This window comes from Petromyzon marinus, chromosome 54 (genome assembly GCF_048934315.1).
Source record: "Petromyzon marinus isolate PM22_M1 ecotype Great Lakes invasive population chromosome 54, UKy_Petmar_22M1.pri1.0, whole genome shotgun sequence".
Classification (NCBI taxonomy): Eukaryota; Metazoa; Chordata; class Hyperoartia; order Petromyzontiformes; family Petromyzontidae; genus Petromyzon; species Petromyzon marinus.
The window spans coordinates 4747481-4767106 of NC_133720.1; the positions used below are offsets into that span (position 1 = coordinate 4747481).

Below are 19626 nucleotides of genomic sequence, written 5' to 3' on the forward strand. Positions count from 1 at the left end.
GAACGCCTTAGACCTGCAACTCATTTGTATGGCACTCTTTACCCGCGGAGGGTTGGGGGGGGGGATGCGTGACGTCGGCAGGCACTGCGTTACGCTTCCGCATACGGGTCACATGACAGATGTGACGTCACAGCTCACTTGCCGTGCAAAATATTTGCATTATTGCGCCCCCCTTCCCCCCCCTAAAAAAATACAAAAGTGTATTTTTTTTATTTTTGCATGGTGTACAGTCTGGAAAGTACCCACACGGCAAATTCCAAGTTTGTTGCATGTCGGGAAGTACGCGAAACATTTTGAACAGACACACATTCTGAACTGAACTGAACCTAAATTTTGATTTAAAGCTTTCGTGACTGCAGTAATTCATATTCTTAGTTTTTTCGGTAAAGTCACGTTGAAGAGAAACAACAAAATAACAAATATATATATTTTGTCTCTTCAACGTGACTTTACCGAAAAAACTAAGAATATGAACTGAACCTCTCACCATACCGGGCTCCCACCACGACCCCGGGCCCCCCCCCCACTTCCGTACCTCGAGGTGACATGACGTCAGCGTACCTCACAGCGCGTATGACGTCACAGTCTCCATACTACTCTACAAATGTATTATTAGTTCTTTCGGTAAAGTCACGTAGAAGGGAAACAATTAAATGATGAAAATATAAAAAAAATTGAGAATTTAATTGTTTTATATATTTTTTTATTGTGACTTTACCGAAAAAAACCAAGAATATGAATCCCCTTGCAGTCACGAAGGCTTTAAATCAAGATGTATTATTGTTTAAATGCATGACCTGTATAACAGAGACCCGTCGTTCTCACTGTCTGTAAAGCAATCTTAAAATTACAATCCCAATGTAGCAGGGTCCCTCCTGAAAAAAAAGGGTGCTTACGACTCAGTCTGGCTTCCTGGATGACAAAACAACCAAAAAAAAACGTGCCACTTTTATTTTCAGTCGGGGCTTCTGCGGCTCGCAGGGCGTTTCCAGCCACCGCGACGCAGAGCGGTCGAGCGAGTTCGCGTCTTGGTTGTGTGTCTCTCTCCCTCTGCGCCAAAGCAGCAACGTGGGACGAGGGCGAGACCCCGAGGCAGCGATGGAGAATGTGGTGGCCGCCAACGCAGAGTTCGCCATCGACGTCTTCAGGACTCTGGGTGCACGGGAGGTCGGTGGCAATGTCTTCTTCTCGCCGCTCAGCATCTCCGCGGCGCTGGCCATGGTGCTGCTCGGCGCCAAGGGACAAACGTCTGAGCAAATGTCCAAGGTAACAACAACAAACCAACAAACAACAACAGCAGCAGCAGCGGCAAAAAAAAAATATCCACGTCGCTTGCACGCGCGCTCACCAGCGGGTAAACGTGATACAGAGAAACCGGGCCGCATGCGGCATCGAACGCTGTGGGCTAGCCGGCGTTTTGTGCACTCCGCGTGTGCATTCGGGGGATCTCTCCTGTGTCGAGTTCTGTCCAGCCGCAGAGTGGTCCGGGATGTCTCGTGACCCCCATTCATCATTTGCTCTAAAACGTGATTATTATTTTTTTTTTAGCGCGCGTACCCATCGGGCCCGTGGACATGTTTAATGTAAGCGATGTAACTTGATTAAGTGTCACCGTTAGATATTTCACAGCAATACTTTGGGACATCGTTCACGGTTTGTTTTTCTGGTTTTGTGATCTTTCGTGAGCCCATGCGCCCACTACAAGACGTTCTTCAATAGCTTATGAACGAGACGTTCTTCAATAGCATGTGAACTCGCAACAGGCATCTCAAATAAGTAAAAGTGTTAATTTAAAACAGAAATTAATAAACAAAGGGGAAACAAAAATGTTAGTCGTCAATGAAGTACATAGCACATATATAAACACACAAACAGTACTGGTGGTGCTGTCGTACTGTATCGGGTCATTTCACTACTTCCTTGTGTTGTACAGGACGATATGTTCACGTGTTTAAGTGGGGTGTCATGCCGAGAATCTCTGCGTGCAAATTGTGTCCGTGTCTTGTGATCCGGCACATGAACACGTATCACAGGTGAGCGAGGCCACTGTCGTGAGGATTTTGAAGAAGATGTATTTTGTTTTACTGGTAGGAACCTCCTGGTTACACCACCAGCCCACAGGGGGTTATTGTGTCCGTCCGTCGTGCATCCAAAAATGTGAGGGGTGAGGCTGGGTGGGGAGGGGAGGGTGGGGAGGGTGGGGAGGGGCTGGGTGGGGAGGGAGGGGCTGGGTGGAGAGGGGGGGCTGGGTGGGGAGGGAGGGGCTGGGTGGAGAGGGAGGGGCTGGGTGGGGAGGGAGGGGCTGGGTGGGGAGGGAGGGGCTGGATGGGGAGGGAGGGGCTGGGTGGGGAGGGAGGGGCTGGGTGGGGAGGGAGGGGCTGGGTGGGGAGGGAGGGGCTGGGTGGGGAGGGAGGGGCTGGGTGGAGAGGGGGGGCTGGGTGGGGAGGGAGGGGCTGGGTGGAGAGGGGGGGGGGCTGGGTGGGGAGGGGCTGGATGGAGAGGGGGGGGCTGGGTGGGGAGGGAGGGGCTGGGTGGGGAGGGAGGGGCTGGGTGGGGAGGGAGGGGCTGGGTGGAGAGGGGGGGCTGGGTGGGGAGGGAGGGGCTGGGTGGAGAGGGGGGGGGGGCTGGGTGGGGAGGGGCTGGGTGGAGAGGGGGGGGCTGGGTGGGGAGGGGAGGGATGGGTGGGGAGGGAGGGGCTGGGTGGGGAGGGAGGGGCTGGGTGGAGAGGGAGGGGCTGGGTGGGGAGGGAGGGGCTGGGTGGGGAGGGGCTGGGTGGGGAGGGAGGGGCTGGGTGGGGAGGGAGGGGCTGGGTGGGGAGGGAGGGGCTGGGTGGGGAGGGAGGGGCTGGGTGGAGAGGGGGGGCTGGGTGGGGAGGGAGGGGCTGGGTGGAGAGGGGGGGGGGGCTGGGTGGGGAGGGGCTGGATGGAGAGGGGGGGCTGGGTGGGGAGGGAGGGGCTGGGTGGGGAGGGAGGGGCTGGGTGGGGAGGGAGGGGCTGGGTGGAGAGGGGGGGCTGGGTGGGGAGGGAGGGGCTGGGTGGAGAGGGGGGGGGGGCTGGGTGGGGAGGGGCTGGGTGGAGAGGGGGGGGGCTGGGTGGGGAGGGGAGGGCTGGGTGGGGAGGGAGGGGCTGGGTGGGGAGGGAGGGGCTGGGTGGAGAGGGAGGGGCTGGGTGGGGAGGGAGGGGCTGGGTGGGGAGGGGCTGGGTGGGGAGGGAGGGGCTGGGTGGGGAGGGAGGGGCTGGGTGGGGAGGGAGGGGCTGGGTGGGGAGGGAGGGGCTGGGTGGAGAGGGGGGGCTGGGTGGGGAGGGAGGGGCTGGGTGGAGAGGGGGGGGGGCTGGGTGGGGAGGGAGGAGCTGGGTGGGGAGGGAGGGGCTGGGTGGGGAGGGAGGGGCTGGGTGGGGAGGGGCTGGGTGGAGAGGGGGGGGGGGGGCTGGGTGGGAGGGGCTGGGTGGGGAGGGAGGGGCTTGGTAGGGAGGGAGGGGCTGGGTGGAGAGGGGGGGCTGGGTGGGGAGGGAGGGGCTGGGTGGGGAGGGAGGGGCTTAGTGGGGAGAGGAGGGTGGGGAGGGGAGGGCTGGGTGGGGAGGGTGGGGAGGGGCTGGGTGGGGAGGGGAGGGCTGGGTGGGGGGTCGGAGGGGTGGGGCTGGGTGGGGCTGGGTGGGAAGGGGCTGGTCACCCCGTGGTGCCCTTATAAAACTCAACGTTTAACCTACTCACGCCGGCTTGTGCCTGCCCTCACAGTCGGGCATATTTGCGGAATACACCACGCCGCCGTTGACCCTGGCCACTGACCGAGCAACCCAACGTAACTCATGCAGATACTCATGCAGATTGAACAACAACCTACCTTCAATATGAAATGGTAAGAATTAGGGTTTTACCCTTTCTGGCACGAAAGCAGGTGTTACGATGGTCAAACACCAAAGAGAAATATTTTTGCAAGGAATCGTGCCTGCATTTACCACCCACGGTGCTTGTGGTGAACATGTGATCAAACATGCTCTGGTAATGTGTGCATTTTGCTTTGAAACTGATTGGCCTACACCAGAGACAGCCTTCTTTATGGTCTAGTCTCACCAGGGTCAGACCAGAGAACGCCAAAAGGCGAAAAGCATTGTCTTGGAAACAATCAGTTTCAAAGACAATGCATATATAATTTTAGACTGAAAACTTTCGTGACTGCAGGAATTCATATTCTTGGTTCTTTCGGTGGTCACGTAAATAGAAAAATAAAAATAGAAAAATAAAATGAAAATAACAAGATAAAATTAAAATATTCAAATAAAATAAGAAATAAAATAAATTGCAAATAATAAACGCAAAGAACCCACGACGTTTCGATCGCAGCGCAAGCGGTCCTCATCAGGCGGAGAGAAAAGTGGGGGCAAGCCTCCAAATGTAGCTGCTTATAAGGGTTCCAGAGTGAGTGGGCGGGGGAAAGGGCTACGCAAGCAACACGCTCTGATAGAATTATCAGAGCGTGTTTTTTGTTTGCATGTTCACCGTAAGTACCGTGCGTGGTTAATGCAGATTCCGTGCAGAAGGTTTAAATTTGGTGTTTGAACATCCTAACGCAACTTCCGTTTCGTTGCCAGAAAGGGTAACACGTATTCTTCCTTACTCTTTGGTTCTTTCGGTAAGGTCTCGTAGGTAGAAACATTTTATTTTTTTATACCTACGTGACTTTACCACGTAGATAGAAAAATAAAAATGACAGGATGACTCACTCAATTTTTATACCTGCTAACTGACTTTACCGAAATAACCAAATGAGTATGGATTCCTGCAGTCACGAAAGCTTCAAATCAAGATTATTCTTACTTGATCAACCTACTTTGTGCTGAGTAGTGTCACATTGCTCAAACCCTGCCTTTGGGCCCTTAATTAACAGGCGCGTGTGCTAACAACACCAGGGTCTGTTCATCAATTCCCTGCTGTGCCCGTCATTGTTGAGTTGAAGAACTGAAGATGCGAGGGATCGCTGCATTGTCGCGTCTCACGATACGATACCCAAATTTCACGATTTGACGATTATCGTGGTATCGGTTTCCCATAGCTTTGTAACCATTGTTTATTGTTTTGCTTGCATGCTTTGTTGTTGCACGTCCCCTACGAATAAAGGTAACTTAAAAGTTATTCAAAGTTGCGGCTCACTGGACACGCGCCCGGCTTGAGTCATGTGCGGCTCATTACAATGTTACAATTGTTCGAGCATACATAGTGCACGCGCTTCCCAGTTTATACAAGATGAAATTCAATCGTGCGATTGACTCGGCATCTGGCCACGTAAATGCCATTCAAGCACAGGAAGACTTTCCGTTGTGGTACAGAGGGGCGCTACTATGGTGGGCAGGGGGGGGGGGGGATGGGGTTATGTGGTGGCAGCGTTATCCGAAGCACAGGAGGCCCAGCCGGCCGCAACAATTCACCGTAAATGCCAAACAAAAAATACATTGCTACAAACGAAACGATAATATTTCCGAAATTTTCCGAAAAATACACGCGGCGTGAAATATAGTAGCCCGCTACTGCTGGTGTTTGTCGCTGGACACGGTTACTTAATTGTGAGTATTGTACCCTTAAATATTTTTAATTAATACTGTCAATGTCAGACTGTCTTCCTTTAAACCCAATACATGGTGCAACTAAAATGATATATAGTTGTCACCTAACATATATACGGGGTTAAAAACATCGGGAGCTATTTCGGTAAAAGTGAGTTGGGAGGAAGGAGGGTGGCCCACACAGTCTCTACCTTGCATAGCCCCCCCACACAGCCATTGCAAATAATACAACTAAGACAATGCGAATGGAATGAAAATTGTATCCATGAATCATGTCCCCGCTTCACGACAATACATAGCAAATCGCTTGTGGTGTGAATAATCATTATGTGCCCGCCCATCGGAATGCCCATCATGGCTACATGTAGCCTTGGCTCTGATCGGTGCGAGTCATCCGATGAGGTGTGAGCCATCCACACGACAATGAAAGTGTGTTAACGTACTCGTGCCTGTGTCCATGTGCTTCGCTCGTAGGTGCTTTGCTATGAAGGAGTGAGCGATGTTCACGAAGCCTTCAAGGGCCTGCTCGGCACTTTGAAATCTCCCGGGGCGGGCTGCGTCCTGCGTGTCGCCAACCGTCTCTACGGCGAGAAGTCCTTCGGCTTCCTCAAGGTGATTCGAGGGAGACATTTTTAACCTAAGGGGCCGTCCATAAATGACGTCACGCACCTAGGCGGGGATGGGGGGGGGGGTGTCAGACATTTGTGACGATGTGTGACGAGGGGGGGGGGGGGGTTGAGAAATGTGACGTCACATCAAAATGCGCAACTTTAAATAAATAAAGACAACACGTTCTACTTAATTAAATAGACTTTTTAATAAATGTTTTCTCCTACAACATCAGAGTGCAGCGCCACATGAAATACGCACTACAATGACAATAATTTAAAGCGATTTGAAGCATGTTTATTTTGGGAGGGGGGGGGGGCAGAGCTTTGTGACGTCATATTTGAGGGGGGTCTGACTTTTTGTGACGCCGTGTGACGAAGGGGGGGGGGTCAAAAATCGTCAAAAATCGCGTGACGTCATTTCTGGACGGCCCCTAATGTAGAAACGTGTTGTATGGACGTACATACGTTGAACTTCTTTCACACCGTACGTAGCCAACTGTGCTAACCGGAGGTGCGGGGGAAGGACAACAAACTAAACACAAAGCAGCTATAAAGAAATACGTTTTCAATCTAGATTTAAAACTTAAACATTTGCCATGTTTTTTTCCGCCTACAAATGTATCTTGCAGTAAATGTGTTGCCATGGCTCTCTGCTTTAGGGGTTTCTAGGTGTGGCTCAGACGTTCTATGAGGCTGAGTTTATCAAGGTGATGAGAGAGGCACAGAGCGAGAGACGTGTTTAATCCGATGGAGAAAAGTGTCGCTCACCTAAACATTTCGCACGATGTTTTTATTTCTCCGGAAGTATTTTATGAACAAGACGATTCATGTACACAACACAGAGAGGATATGAAAGGAGGCTGACACCAGCACAACCGCACATTACAGACTACAGTGCAATGGAGACCTGTCTAAACCGCACGTTGCAATAAACTCTCCAACTCCCCTGGTGTCTTCCTGAGATTTGATACCCACGTCGGCGAAGGGGAAAAAGGGGGAAAGGGTGGGGAGGGGCCTAAATGCCCGAATCAGTGCTCTCAAGAATCAATGTAAGCTTCCTCCCTGCCCATAGTTTTACACTTAGATGCTTGAGAGCGGCAATTTATGACAATTTATTGGCCCATTCCTGCAGTGTTGGGGGAGCGTGCTTTTTCCAGTTGGCTATAATGATGCGTTTGTTATTCATATTCTTGGTTCTTTCGGTAAATTCTAGATTTGAAGCTTTCGTGACTGCAAGGATTCATACTCTTAGTTTTTTTCGGTAAAGTCACGTAGGTAAAATAAAAATGAAATAAAACAACTAAACAACTAAAGTCACGTAGAAGGGAAATAATACAAATAAAACAATAAAATTCTCACGACGTTTCGATTGCAACACAAGCAATCATCATCAGGTGCGTTTGTTGTTTTCCTTTTTACAAATGCATCTTTGATGTAAACAAAGCTCCCCCCCCTCCCTCCGTTGCAATAGCTCTCTCTCTCTCTTCTCTCTCTATCCCCTTTAGGGATTTCTGCAAGCGACTCAGAAGTTTTATGACGCCAAGTTGGCTGCCGTAGACTTCACGAAATCATTTGATGGTGTGCGGAAGAAAATCAACGCCTGGGTGGAAGAAAAAACTGATGGTGAAGGGCACTTTCGCTCCTCTTTTCGAAGGCTCGTGGAGGGAAGCTGCCTGCAATACAGCACTTGGGAGACTATTCACGCGGTGGCAGGAGACTAAATGGGTTATAAACTTGTTTTTGCACCCCTTAAGTACCGTACTGTAATAGTGTGTGTATGTTGAACTTCTTTCCCGCCGTACGTAGCCAACAAACTTAACACAAGAAGCAGTTTTTTTTTTTAAAGAAAGTGCGTAGCTCCAGTGGCTTCCTGAACAGGAAGAGCGTTCCAACCGGCCGCAGAAGCGCGTCTGAAAGCGCGCGATGCGGTGACCGTCTTTGTCCGATGGCCCAGCCAAAATGCCCGCTGCGATGATGACCGGAGTGTCGCGTGATGGTTCGCGCACCTCGCCGAGATCAGCGAGGTGCTGCAGTTTCATTTGCGGCGAGTGCTTTGTGTGTAACGAGCGCGACCTTCTAATGTATTTGTTGGGCAAACGAAAGGCAATTCAGCTTGGCGAGCACCGGACGGACCCGAACGGATGTTGCAGTACCAAACACGGCACGGGTACTGCAACATCCGATCATATCCTCCGTGCATAGGTGGGGTTTCTCTGGGTACTCCATTTCTTTGCACACGTGATGCTTCTAAAAGGGAAGTGTTCAAATATCCGAATGTAGATGCAGACTGGGATATTGTTTAGAGTCTCAAATTCGTCTTTAGAAACGTATGACTTTTGTGTTAGTTTAAAGTTGTCACTTAAGTGTTATGTTTAACTCAATGGTGCACGCTTTTCCATCCTAGGGAAAATAAAGGATCTTCTGGAAGAGGGAACTTTGGATGTCATGACTCGACTCGTGATTGTGAATGCTGTTTACTTCAAAGGGAAATGGACCAAAAAGTTTAACTCTCAAAATACCACTCAGAGCAACTTTCATCTCAACCAGGTAACTGTAACCACGTTGTTTTTGTTTTACCCGCGATGAGATTGTCGTCAAACTTAACGAGGATTGTTTTTGTTAATATTTTTGTATTTATAGTTGAGTAAAATATGTAGCTGGGTTGTAATGTTTAAGTAATGTGAATGTATGGACACTATCAATAAGTTCTCGATTGAATGTACTGTACATGTTTGTATGACAAATGCACTAAAATGAAAAGAGAAATTCCGACAACAAATGATCTTATTTCGACTTACCCACCAATGAAATAATATTGAAATAGACAAAGCAATAATATATTGGTTATATATTTATACATAACGGATTTATACAATGAAAATTAACCGTGTTAAATTGCATTGCCTGTGATTTCAGATACAAATATTGGTCAGCCAACTGTCGTGTATTTAAATTTTTTATTTCATTTTATGATGTAACACTGACGTACCGCTTGCAGAATTATTGGCTGTTTATTGATCTGATTAACTTTTAAATACTGACGTGCAGTACGAACTTGAAATGTACATTACCAAGAAGACTTGGCCCGCTTTCTTGGTTGCAATGGTGGAACCATAGATGCACAATGGGGAATAACCAGTAATGTGTTCTACTTTTATTACACAGCGAGAGACAAAGCAAGTGCAGATGATGTCCCAAAAGAACACGTTTCAACATGGCTTTGTCCAGAACATGAACTTAAATGTTCTGGAGCTTCCGTATGTGGGAAATGCACTGAGCATGATTATTCTGCTGCCAGCTGCCATCGAGGATGAAACTAACGGTTTGGAAAAGGTATCTTCCTTACACAAATGCACACACTGCATCGTTTCAATTTCAAAATACACTTCGGAATTATGCTAATATCGTCAGTTCTAACCCCCGTCAATGCTTTGAAGCTATCAAAGTGTACACTTTTTTACATGAGCTTACATTTGAATAAATATTGTAATATGACGGGACGAGAGACAACAGCTGTGATGCTTCCATGGTTTAACGGGTTGGCACATTGGACTTGCAATCAAGAGATCACGGGTTCGATCTCCCAGCGTGGAAGTGGTAACGATTTTTTTTTTTTACAAATATTACACAGAAAACAGGGGGAACATAGACATAGAGTAGGGAGAGGGGGGGTAGAGAGAGGGGTAAGAAGAAGGAGAGCAGAGCGTGAAGTCTTTTGTGAAATCTTTCATTTAAAAAGGGTGGGGGGGGGGGGGTTACATAAAGCAAAGCATTGAAAAAAAACCGAAATGATGAACGAAGCAAAGTGCCGACTACACCGAGCATCTTCTTGTTTCCTCTGATCGTACAAAAAAAGAGAGGCGAGTTTCTCAAACCCCCCCTTGCCTCTCTCTCTCTCCACCCAGCGGTCGCGCGCTTTGCTGCTTGTTGGCGACTCTGGCGGTTCGTGACCTGGCATTCCGCCCTGGTTATTACTGTGCGTGTAATTAACCACACACACGCGTAATTAATCATACACGCGCGTGATTAATCATACACACGCGTGATTAATCATACACACGCGTAATTAATCATACACACGTGTAATTAATCACACACACGTAATTAATCATACACACGCGTAATTAATCATACACACTTGTAATTAATCATACACACGTGTAATTAATCATACACACGCGTAATTAATCATACACACGCGTAATTAATCATACACACGCGTAATTAATCATACACACGTTTATTAATCATACACACTTGTAATTAATCACACACACACGTGTAATTAATCATACACACGTGTAATTAATAATACACACGCGTAATTAATCACACACGCGTAATTAATCATACACACGCGTAATTAATCATACACACTTGTAATTAATCATACACACTTGTAATTAATCACACACGTGTAATTAATCATACACACGTGTAATTAATAATACACACGCGTAATTAATCACACACACGCGTAATTAATCACACACACGCGTGATTAATCATACACACGCGTAATTAATCATACACACGCGTGATTAATCATACACACGCGTGATTAATCACACACACGCGTGATTAATCATACACACGCGTGATTAATCATACACACGCGTGATTAATCACACACACGTGTAATTAATCATACACACGTGTAATTAATCATACACACGCGCCGTTTGCTTCGCAGCGCTGGTCAGAGATAGTTGTTTGTTGTCCTTCTCCCCCCCCACCACCACTCCCGCCGAGCACCTCCGATGCATCACGGTTGGCGACGTACGGTGCAAAAGATGTTCAGCATACATGTTACACGTATCAATCATCGCCTCCTTCTGTCAGATAACCCCACCCCCCACACACTTGCCGGCCCGTGCTAAGCCACCTTGTGTCACACAAGGGAAGAGCTTCCATCGGCGGGGGGGGAGGGGGGGTCCCCCCTTTTGACCAAAGAATAAAGCTGTGCTCCGAGACGCTGCATTACGTTAATGGGCGCTGTATAAACAACAGGCTTATGAGAAATGGGGTGAAGGCGTTGGGTACATGCAACGTCCCTCGAGATATCTGGCAAGTAAGGAAGGGCAGGTTAAACAATCTTCCAGAGGGGTTCTACAGAGGTCGCTGTTGCGATGGCCGTTCTGCCAGCAGGAACGTGAGCAAGCAATTGCAGGAATGCACCTTTGCATCTCGGTTAGGTGTGAGGACGGGTGAGTTTTTTTTTTTTACAGTCGCCGTTTGCCCTCGCCGTAAATGTTCACCGAGCATTGCCTACCCCGGTCACTTTTCGTTTCAACCGCGTCTCTTTCGTTGTCCTCGCAATGAACGGACCAGCTGGAGAGGGAGCTGAACCTTCAGAACCTTCAAGCTTGGACATCGCCCACGACGATGCACTCTGGGGACGTTTTGCTGCACCTCCCACGCTTCCGCCTGGAGCAAAGCTACACCCTCAATAAGCCACTCTCGATCCTCGGCATGGGAGACCTCTTCTCGCCGCTCACTGCCGACTTGTCGGGCATGGACGGAAACCGTGACCTGTTCGTTTCGCACGTGGCCCATCGCGCCTTTGTCGAAGTGAATGAAGAAGGGACCGAGGCGGCTGCCGCCACGGCGGTCACCATTAAACTGAGGCGTGCCATGCCCACGCAGCCACCCTTTAAATTTTGCGCCGATCACCCATTCGTCTTCCTCATTCGTGACAACCGCAATGGTAGCGTTCTCTTCTTGGGTCGCTACACGTCTCCCTGATTGATGCACGCCGAGGCTCCGATTGTACACGGTAGAAACCCCCTCCTCTTAACGACGGTAATTGATTCCACGAAACCGGTCGTCAAGTGATCTGGTCGTTAAGCGAGTGTAGGACTATACGTTAAATGATGAATTCGTTCCGAACAGCATCGAATGTAAACAATGCCCCGACGCTCATGAATGGATGTCGCTGATTGGCCGAGGCCTGGTAACTTTACACTACACTATACACTACTACTGTATACTATACACTATACATTGGGCTCTATGGAGGCCCGTCGTTAAGCGATTAGTCGGTAGCAGGGGGTTCTACTCTACACTACTATACACTACACTACAACACACTACACTATACACTACATTATTATACACTACACTCTACACTAAACATTGGGCTCTATGGAGGCCCGTCGTTAAGCGATTAGTCGTTAACAGGGGGTTCTACTGTATATATTTCAAGGTTTATTGGCACGTTAAAATGCGTTAATGGTAATGGGACACATTTTGATTTAAAGCTTTCGTGACTGCAGGGATTCATATTCTTGGTTCTTTCTTTTATTATTTTATTGTTTCCCTTCTACGTGACTTAATCTGCAACAAAAGTCTACGCCACCAGGCTGAATGATATACACGTATCGTAATATCACATTGCAGCGTCGTAAAAAGGAAATATTTCAATTGCTTTCTGGAATTACGTGTTGATAGTACTAATTTTTTTATTATTATAGATTATCAAATCGATGCACAGCAGCAATCAGCTTTCAATCAACAACAAAAAATCGTCTAAACTCATTGTAATTAAAAAAAAGTGTTGCTGGCTGGCTTTCTGCCTGGATACCCAGCTCAAAAGTGGACACGTGTGACTGTAATGTAACTACGCACATCTGCGTGATTACGTCACCTGTGTGATATTGAGGTGAACGATAAGAAGAATAAAGAAGCAATAACATTTCAAACTGTATTCGGAACAAGTTTTGCTGGATTGCTGGCAGACAGTCACGTACAGAATGAGGGAGGGATCAATGGACAATCACATCTAAAGAACGTGTGATTTTTCTCGTTGGAGGCAAAAATAAAACGCCGACTGAGACCGAGCATGGGAGATGATTATCCACAATCCCGCAGTGAGAGAGAAGAACCATTGACTCAGTTGTGATCACGTGACGCTCGGCAAAGCGTATACATATTGCAAGACATCGCTCGTTTATCAAATTATTTATTTCAAAATTTTGTTCGTCTTGCAAAACACTCGCAGACCAAGTTACTCGGAATCCAAGGTTTCAATGTAATGGGGAATGGCTCAGCTACTCTCAAACAGTGCAGCTCTGAATGTTAAAAGATGAGAAACGAGATCAAATGTCACTTCAAACAGCCATGGCAAACATGGCATGCCGCGTGTCCTACCAGTGCTAAAATGACGATTTCTTGCTGGCATTAAAAGATGATTTCCATTATTGACGCTTGCAGGTGGTTATGCCTAATTTTAGTGGTATTTTTTTTAATGATTATTGCATGTGATTTTAACACAAGTTTATACATTATGAATGTATAAAGTTCATTATCAGCCCGAGTTGAAATGTTGTCGCGTGTTCATTCTTGTCGGGGTTTTTTTTGGTGGAAATTTATCCGACGTCTGCATCGCTCGTGATGGGGATCATTGCAAAGCTTGCTTCAACAATTTTCCTCCACGGCTCTTGCGTGAGATTGTCTTCACATTGCACCCACCACACCACTGGCTCGCTTCCCTTACGTTGTTCACTCTCGCCACAACGGCACCCCTAATTTTTTTTTATCGCAACACACTCATCAACAATACTGCCTTAAAATAAATCAATATAATCAACCATTTCAGCAATAGCCCTTCTCTTAACACAGAGTGCATAATAGTTGGAGAATGCACGTTACACCATTTTGCCTGCTGAGTACATGTATTTTTTTTACATTGTATGATGACCAGTTTTTTTTATAGCATATGCATAGTTTACCTAATAGCTACAGATCTGATTGTATACCTGGTGAGGGGTTTGGTCCATCTTGGACAAAAAGTATGTTGTTTTTGTAGTCCACACAGCCACTCTCGCAAGCAACGGCCACCTCCGACACAAACTCATGAGCCCAACTCAGGCAGAGATTTAGTTCCCCCCCCCCTCAACAGTATTAAATAAACCTCCCAGCGCCAAATAACAGTGACCTGAAATGTGTTGATAAAGACAACGGCTGCTCATCGACAAAACCCGGCGTGTCTCGTTCAAGTTGTAGAAGAACGGACGTCGCGCTAAGGTATCACCAGGCACCAACATTCGGGTTACAAAAGCCACCCTGAGATCCTCGAAGAATCGTGGGGCCCCTCATCCACCCTCTGGCACAACTTCCCAAATTCTCTCTCCCTATTCTCTCTCTCTATTCTCTCTCCCTATTCTCTCTCCCTAGTCTCTCTCCCTATTCTCTCTCCCTAGTCTCTCTCCCTAGTCTCTCTCCCTAGTCTCTCTCCCTAGTCTCTCTCCCTATTCTCTCTCCCTATTCTCTTTCCCTATTCTCTCTCCCTAGTCTCTCTCCCTATTCTCTCTCCCTATTCTCTCTCCCTATTCGCCCGATCAGCTTCAGAACACCCGAGTCTGAAACTGAGGAATAGGGAAGGGGCGTTCACCCAGATCTTGGGCCCCCTCGTGAATGCCACTCCAGAGACTCTGAGTTTACTTGACTCAACTTGACAAGAGACGGACCCCCCCCCCCACTCAACCTATTTCCCTCTTCCCTCCCCGAAGAGAAGGGATCTAACGCAGCACGTCCCACGTGACGCTACGGTGCTACGCGTCCGCGGTGGTTGTCTGTCCGAGCCACCTGTCCCGCTATGCACCACCCACCCCCCACCCCGCGTGGTTGGATCACTAAAACATAATTTACAACAAAACAAGGACGTCGGGAGTTTTAAGTTCAGAAGTCCCTCCAACCTCAGTTCCACTTTTTTAGTCCGGTCCCAAAGAGGTCTATGAGCCTGGCACGGTGAAGAAAAAGCCAGTTAACTGCTTTTTGAGTTTAGTTTGTAGTCCTACCGCACCACCGATTAGCACGGTTGGCTACGTACGGTGCGAAAAAAGTTCAACACGCATGCACAGGCGGACCCCCCCATGAATCGCCGGATGTCTTCGAGCTCCGAAACTTCAAAGAGACGCTGCAGGGTATCTCACGGGACTCTCTCTCGTTGCCGGTTCGCTAGCGGCCAGTCGCGTTGCCTCCGCCAACTCGAGCGGTCGTAGTTCGATATCCACCTCTGCTGCGTCTCTCAACACGACACAGCGAGGCGGTGAGGTCCCTCTCGGCTGACACGGCACGTGGCGGGTCAGGGGGTCAAGGCTAACTGCCCTGTCACGCTCGGCGGCGTCCCTCGGCAGCTCGCGTCGCACAACGTACACAAAGGGTGGCGATGGTGGTGGTGGTGTCAAAATGTGGCTTTACTGGCTGCCCAGGAAGAGCTTGGGCATCGTGGCAATCGCAGTGGTGAAGATGATCGATCCACCTGTTACCTAGAGAGCGGTGTTCTTCATACATTTTCAGGGCGGCGGGGGTGGGGTGGCACTTTCGCCGACGAGACATCACCAGTGGTGAGGACCGCCACACATTATTTGAAACCATTGTTGGGTTTGACAGCAGCACGATGATGGGGGGGGGGGCGGGTGTCACGTGTTGTGTATTTGTCGGGGGGCTGCACATCAGGGGCCGCCAGTGGCCTGCGGGCCTTGCAATGAAGAGCGCCGCTGGAGAGACAAAGTGGAAACTCTTCCCGAGGTGAAGCGCTGTTTAACATGGAGGTGGCTTTCGCGACCAATATTATCCGTGAGAGGTGTTTTGGGTTAGATCAAATGTCGTTACACCCGCTACAGCCAATTAGTAAGGTTTGTCACGTAAACAGAACATGCCAATTCGTCACTAGTTCAGCACACCTGTGTGTTGGAGAGTAAACCCACAACATTTAAAATTCGAGCACGTTTCACCGTTAATTACAACCAGCCTCATCAGGCGGCAGCCAGAGTTGTGGAGAAATGATCTTCCTGTTTCGTTCTTAAAGTGGGATAAATGTGATGTCACTTGTGAGCCAATCAGATGCGAAGACCAGGGGGGGGGGTTGATTAATGGATCAATATAAATTACAATGGATATACATTGTTAGTTAGGTTACTCACAGTTAATCAACATACATAGTATATGTAAACCATGCATGCATATTATGCATGTATATTATGGATGTAAATTCTGCCGTTTTTGGCTGCAAAAATCGCATTAGTTGTTATTGGCCGTTTCGGCACGCTTTGTTGACGTGAAAACCCTTACGAATTGGCCGTGTCGTGTGGTGGCGGGTTAAACGACACATTTATATTTACGCGACCGAAATCGAAATGGGCGTTTATGGTGTCCTTCCGCTATTCAGTGTCGCTCTCGCTGAACCACTGGGGGGCCATGCCCCTCTTTTTCAGTCCCTGTCTCCCAGCCCCCTAATCAGACCAGCTTATTTCAAGCTCTGTATAAAAGGGGACCACCTGGCCTCGAACTCCTTCTCTTTTCCCTTAAGCTTATGACTCAGGCGCTCCATGCCCGCATGCGCTAGGAGTGTACTACGCCATTGTTGCCAGGAAGGGGATTCACGATCCATCCAGTTGTCCAGTATGGCCTCCCTGGCTATGACGATGTTAAAGGTCTGGTGCAGGGCATGTTGATGTATCGTTACCGTGGCAGGTTTCAGACGCAACAGGGGGTTCTCTTCTACCGGCGGGGAGAGATCTGTGCCGCGCGAGTCATGAACAAAGCTCGTGATCGCATGGTAAAGTTTCGCAACGTCTGGGCAGAGCCAGAAGGCGGAGGGGATATGTTTGTACCCGGGGGGATGGCAAAAACAGTATTACAGCATCTTGCACAAACACCCCACATTTGAAACGAATACACACTTCACCGACATTCCGCATAGCAAATACATCAACATACTGTATTATAATAAGGGTTTAATGAAATATTCAGTCAATTAACTCTCAAAACATTTAAATATTGCAAATATTCCAAGGCTGCATACACTTGAAGCACACTTTGAGAACGGTATCAAAGGACAATTACTTCTAAACGGCATTGTGTACAGAGAATATGCAAATGCATGTAAAACAATATTTAGAAAGTTAAGATTTTCGATGTATTAAGGTCACTGCAATGCATGAGATGTGCAAGAGCTGATGGGATGTGGACCTTGTACGCTGAACGTCCTTTGCACCTTACCGTAGCCAACCGTGCCAATCAGAGGTGCGGGCGAAGGACAACAAACTACACACATTGCGTACATTGTGGAACAGAACGGTTATGCTGGGCCAGGGTGTGTTAAGAGAAAAATGAAATGGCATTATAGGAGGAAACAGGTGATGCATTTTTTTTATCTGACAGAAATTAAGTTGCATTCCAAGTATAGAAAATTTTAAACTTGAGCAAAACTCATGTTTGGGTTGTCCAAGATATCATTTTTTACACATTTACCTACGAAACCGCGAATAGGATCATGTAAATTCAGCAAATTGACCGGTGCTTTAAACTTAATTTTGTATAATTAATAGTCAATATTAATTAAAGTCTTAGCTTTTTCCTCCAAGCGAAGGTAATGTTTTCCCAGAACGTGCTTCCTTTATCAGTAACTGTACAACTTCTACTGTTCCAGCAATGAAACAGAGGTTGCATTACTGGTCAAAAAAGCTTCGTTTGGACCGAACTTTGCGCAGTGGTCTAACGATACAAAAATAAGATATTGCAGAAAATAAGCCTGGAATGAACTTAAGACACAAATGAACACAAGCAACGTATCCAATATGCGTGTGACACTTTCAGTTGTATGACAGAGCCAAGTAACACGTGTGTGTGCCCGGTTGTAACGTTTACATTTCTGAGTAAAATGTTGGCTGTACCCATAGCCGTCCCTAGGGTAGGGCGAATCGGGGTGACTGCCCCGAGCTCCATGCTTCGTGAGGGCCTCGCGCTTTGACGTCACGGTATAAGATTGAATAATTCCGGTCTTTGGGGGGCCCGCACGGTGTGATTTGCCCCAGGCACTGCACCCCCATTATGGATGGCCCTGGCTGTAGCTGCGGTAACATAGGGCTCTGACATGCCAAACCGATGACATCTCTCTTCTTTGGTTCTTTCGGTAAAGTCACGTAGAATGAGAATAAAATAATAAAATAAAATAAGACAATGAAATTCTCACGACGTTTCGGCCACAACACAAGTAGTCTTCTTCAGGTGAAAGAACAGAATTGTCAGCTTGAAGCTCTGTCGTCCCGACAGTTCTGTTCTTTCACCTGAAGAAGGCTACTTGTGTTGTGGCCGAAACGTCGTGATAATTTTATTGTCTTATTTTATTATTTTATTCTCATTCTACGTGAGTTTACCGAAAGAACCAAAGAAGATGAATCCTTGCAGTCACGAAAGCTTTAAATCGAAACGATGACATCCCGTTTCTGAAATATTGCACTCGATGACAATTCAAATGAAGCCTGCAAAGCACGTCACCAACTTAATACATTCCATTAAAATAAATTAAACCACAAAGCATAACAGTTTAGTTATTGCTTATGTGTACGTATGAAAGGTGTTAACAGACAATAAGAAAAGTGAAACATACGTTAAGGTTATCAATAAGCAGTGTGCCTTTGGACATTCTTTCTGTGCTAACGAGAAAGTGAAAATGCAAGTGAAGTGCCACCTCGGTTCATTTGGTTTTATTCTGTTAGCACACGATTAAAATGTTGATGCCAACCTGAACGTGAAAAATGTTACTTGTTTGTTGACAGGCTGTTTCAATAAGTCGGTAAGATGTGATGTTGTGGCTTGCGTTTTTGCATCTTTCTTTTTTTTGATCCATTCACACGTTTATCTGCACTTTTATTTGGTTGATTTTCTTCACAAGATCTACGATTAACCTGTTCCTGCGCACATTACAGACAAGAACACTCGATTAATAAAAAAAGGCACAAGATATATTTATCATGCAAAACTAGGAGCGATATTCGCAGGGATGTTTCGTCTACTCCGTATATGGCAATGGTAAACCGTGAAAGAAATATGCATGTTATCCTGTTACATAATGGCAAAAGCAGTTTTAACGGTGAATTAGATAATGCTCAATAACCTATACAACCAGGAGAAACTCCCATTATATGCATTGAATTGCTATTGGCACGCAATGCCAATCATAGATGAGAGAAGTTATCACCAAATTATCAATGCAGTTTGCTGTTTAAAGCAATTAAAATAATAATAAGTTAATATTGTATTCACAACATTACAACAGCACAAGGCTACGACGCAGACGCTGTTTCCCAAACACATATGCCATAGCACCACAGTAGGCAACGATGTTACTATGCGTTTCCCTATTAACTCGCTTGTGGGCAACCTTTAAAATGTTTGCTAAATGATGCTGGCACATGTGCACTACCTCTTGAGTAACATCACGGGATCCTCAACATCGACTCTGAATCAGACGGCGCGTATTTAAGGTAAATACAACCTGCAGCATTTAAATTAAATTGTACGAGAGAAAAAGCATCTGCAGTATTAACCATGGCAGCTGTAGGACCTCGAACGGCTCACCTCGACAATGAGCGGAAAATGCACAATGGCTTGGCCATGCGACCATTTAATGTTTACGTGATTTTTTTTTTTTACAAGTGGTTTTATATAAA

The 19626-nt window shown here is 47.2% G+C and overlaps 2 protein-coding genes across 3 annotated transcripts in view; one reads left to right on the plus strand and one right to left on the minus strand.

The window, feature by feature from the left end:
* The first annotated feature begins 567 nt into the window (after positions 1 to 567).
* On the plus strand, positions 568 to 13484 carry LOC116954045 (leukocyte elastase inhibitor-like). The gene is made up of 6 exons (XM_032974443.2): positions 568 to 1266; positions 6033 to 6170; positions 7675 to 7792; positions 8574 to 8716; positions 9335 to 9502; positions 11501 to 13484. Exons 1-6 carry the CDS (start codon positions 1099 to 1101, stop codon positions 11912 to 11914), a joined length of 1149 nt encoding a protein of 382 aa, XP_032830334.2. The 5' UTR covers positions 568 to 1098; the 3' UTR covers positions 11915 to 13484.
* Positions 13485 to 16891: 3407 nt separating this feature from the next.
* NUP88 (nucleoporin 88) overlaps positions 16892 to 19626 on the minus strand; it is a 153038-nt gene continuing 150303 nt past the window's right edge. For both annotated transcript variants that reach the window (XM_076052102.1, XM_032974462.2), the window contains one exon: positions 16892 to 18867. In XM_076052102.1, coding sequence (XP_075908217.1) covers positions 18804 to 18867 — 64 coding nt within the window. In that variant the 3' untranslated portion in view covers positions 16892 to 18803. The remainder of the gene's footprint in view (positions 18868 to 19626) is intronic.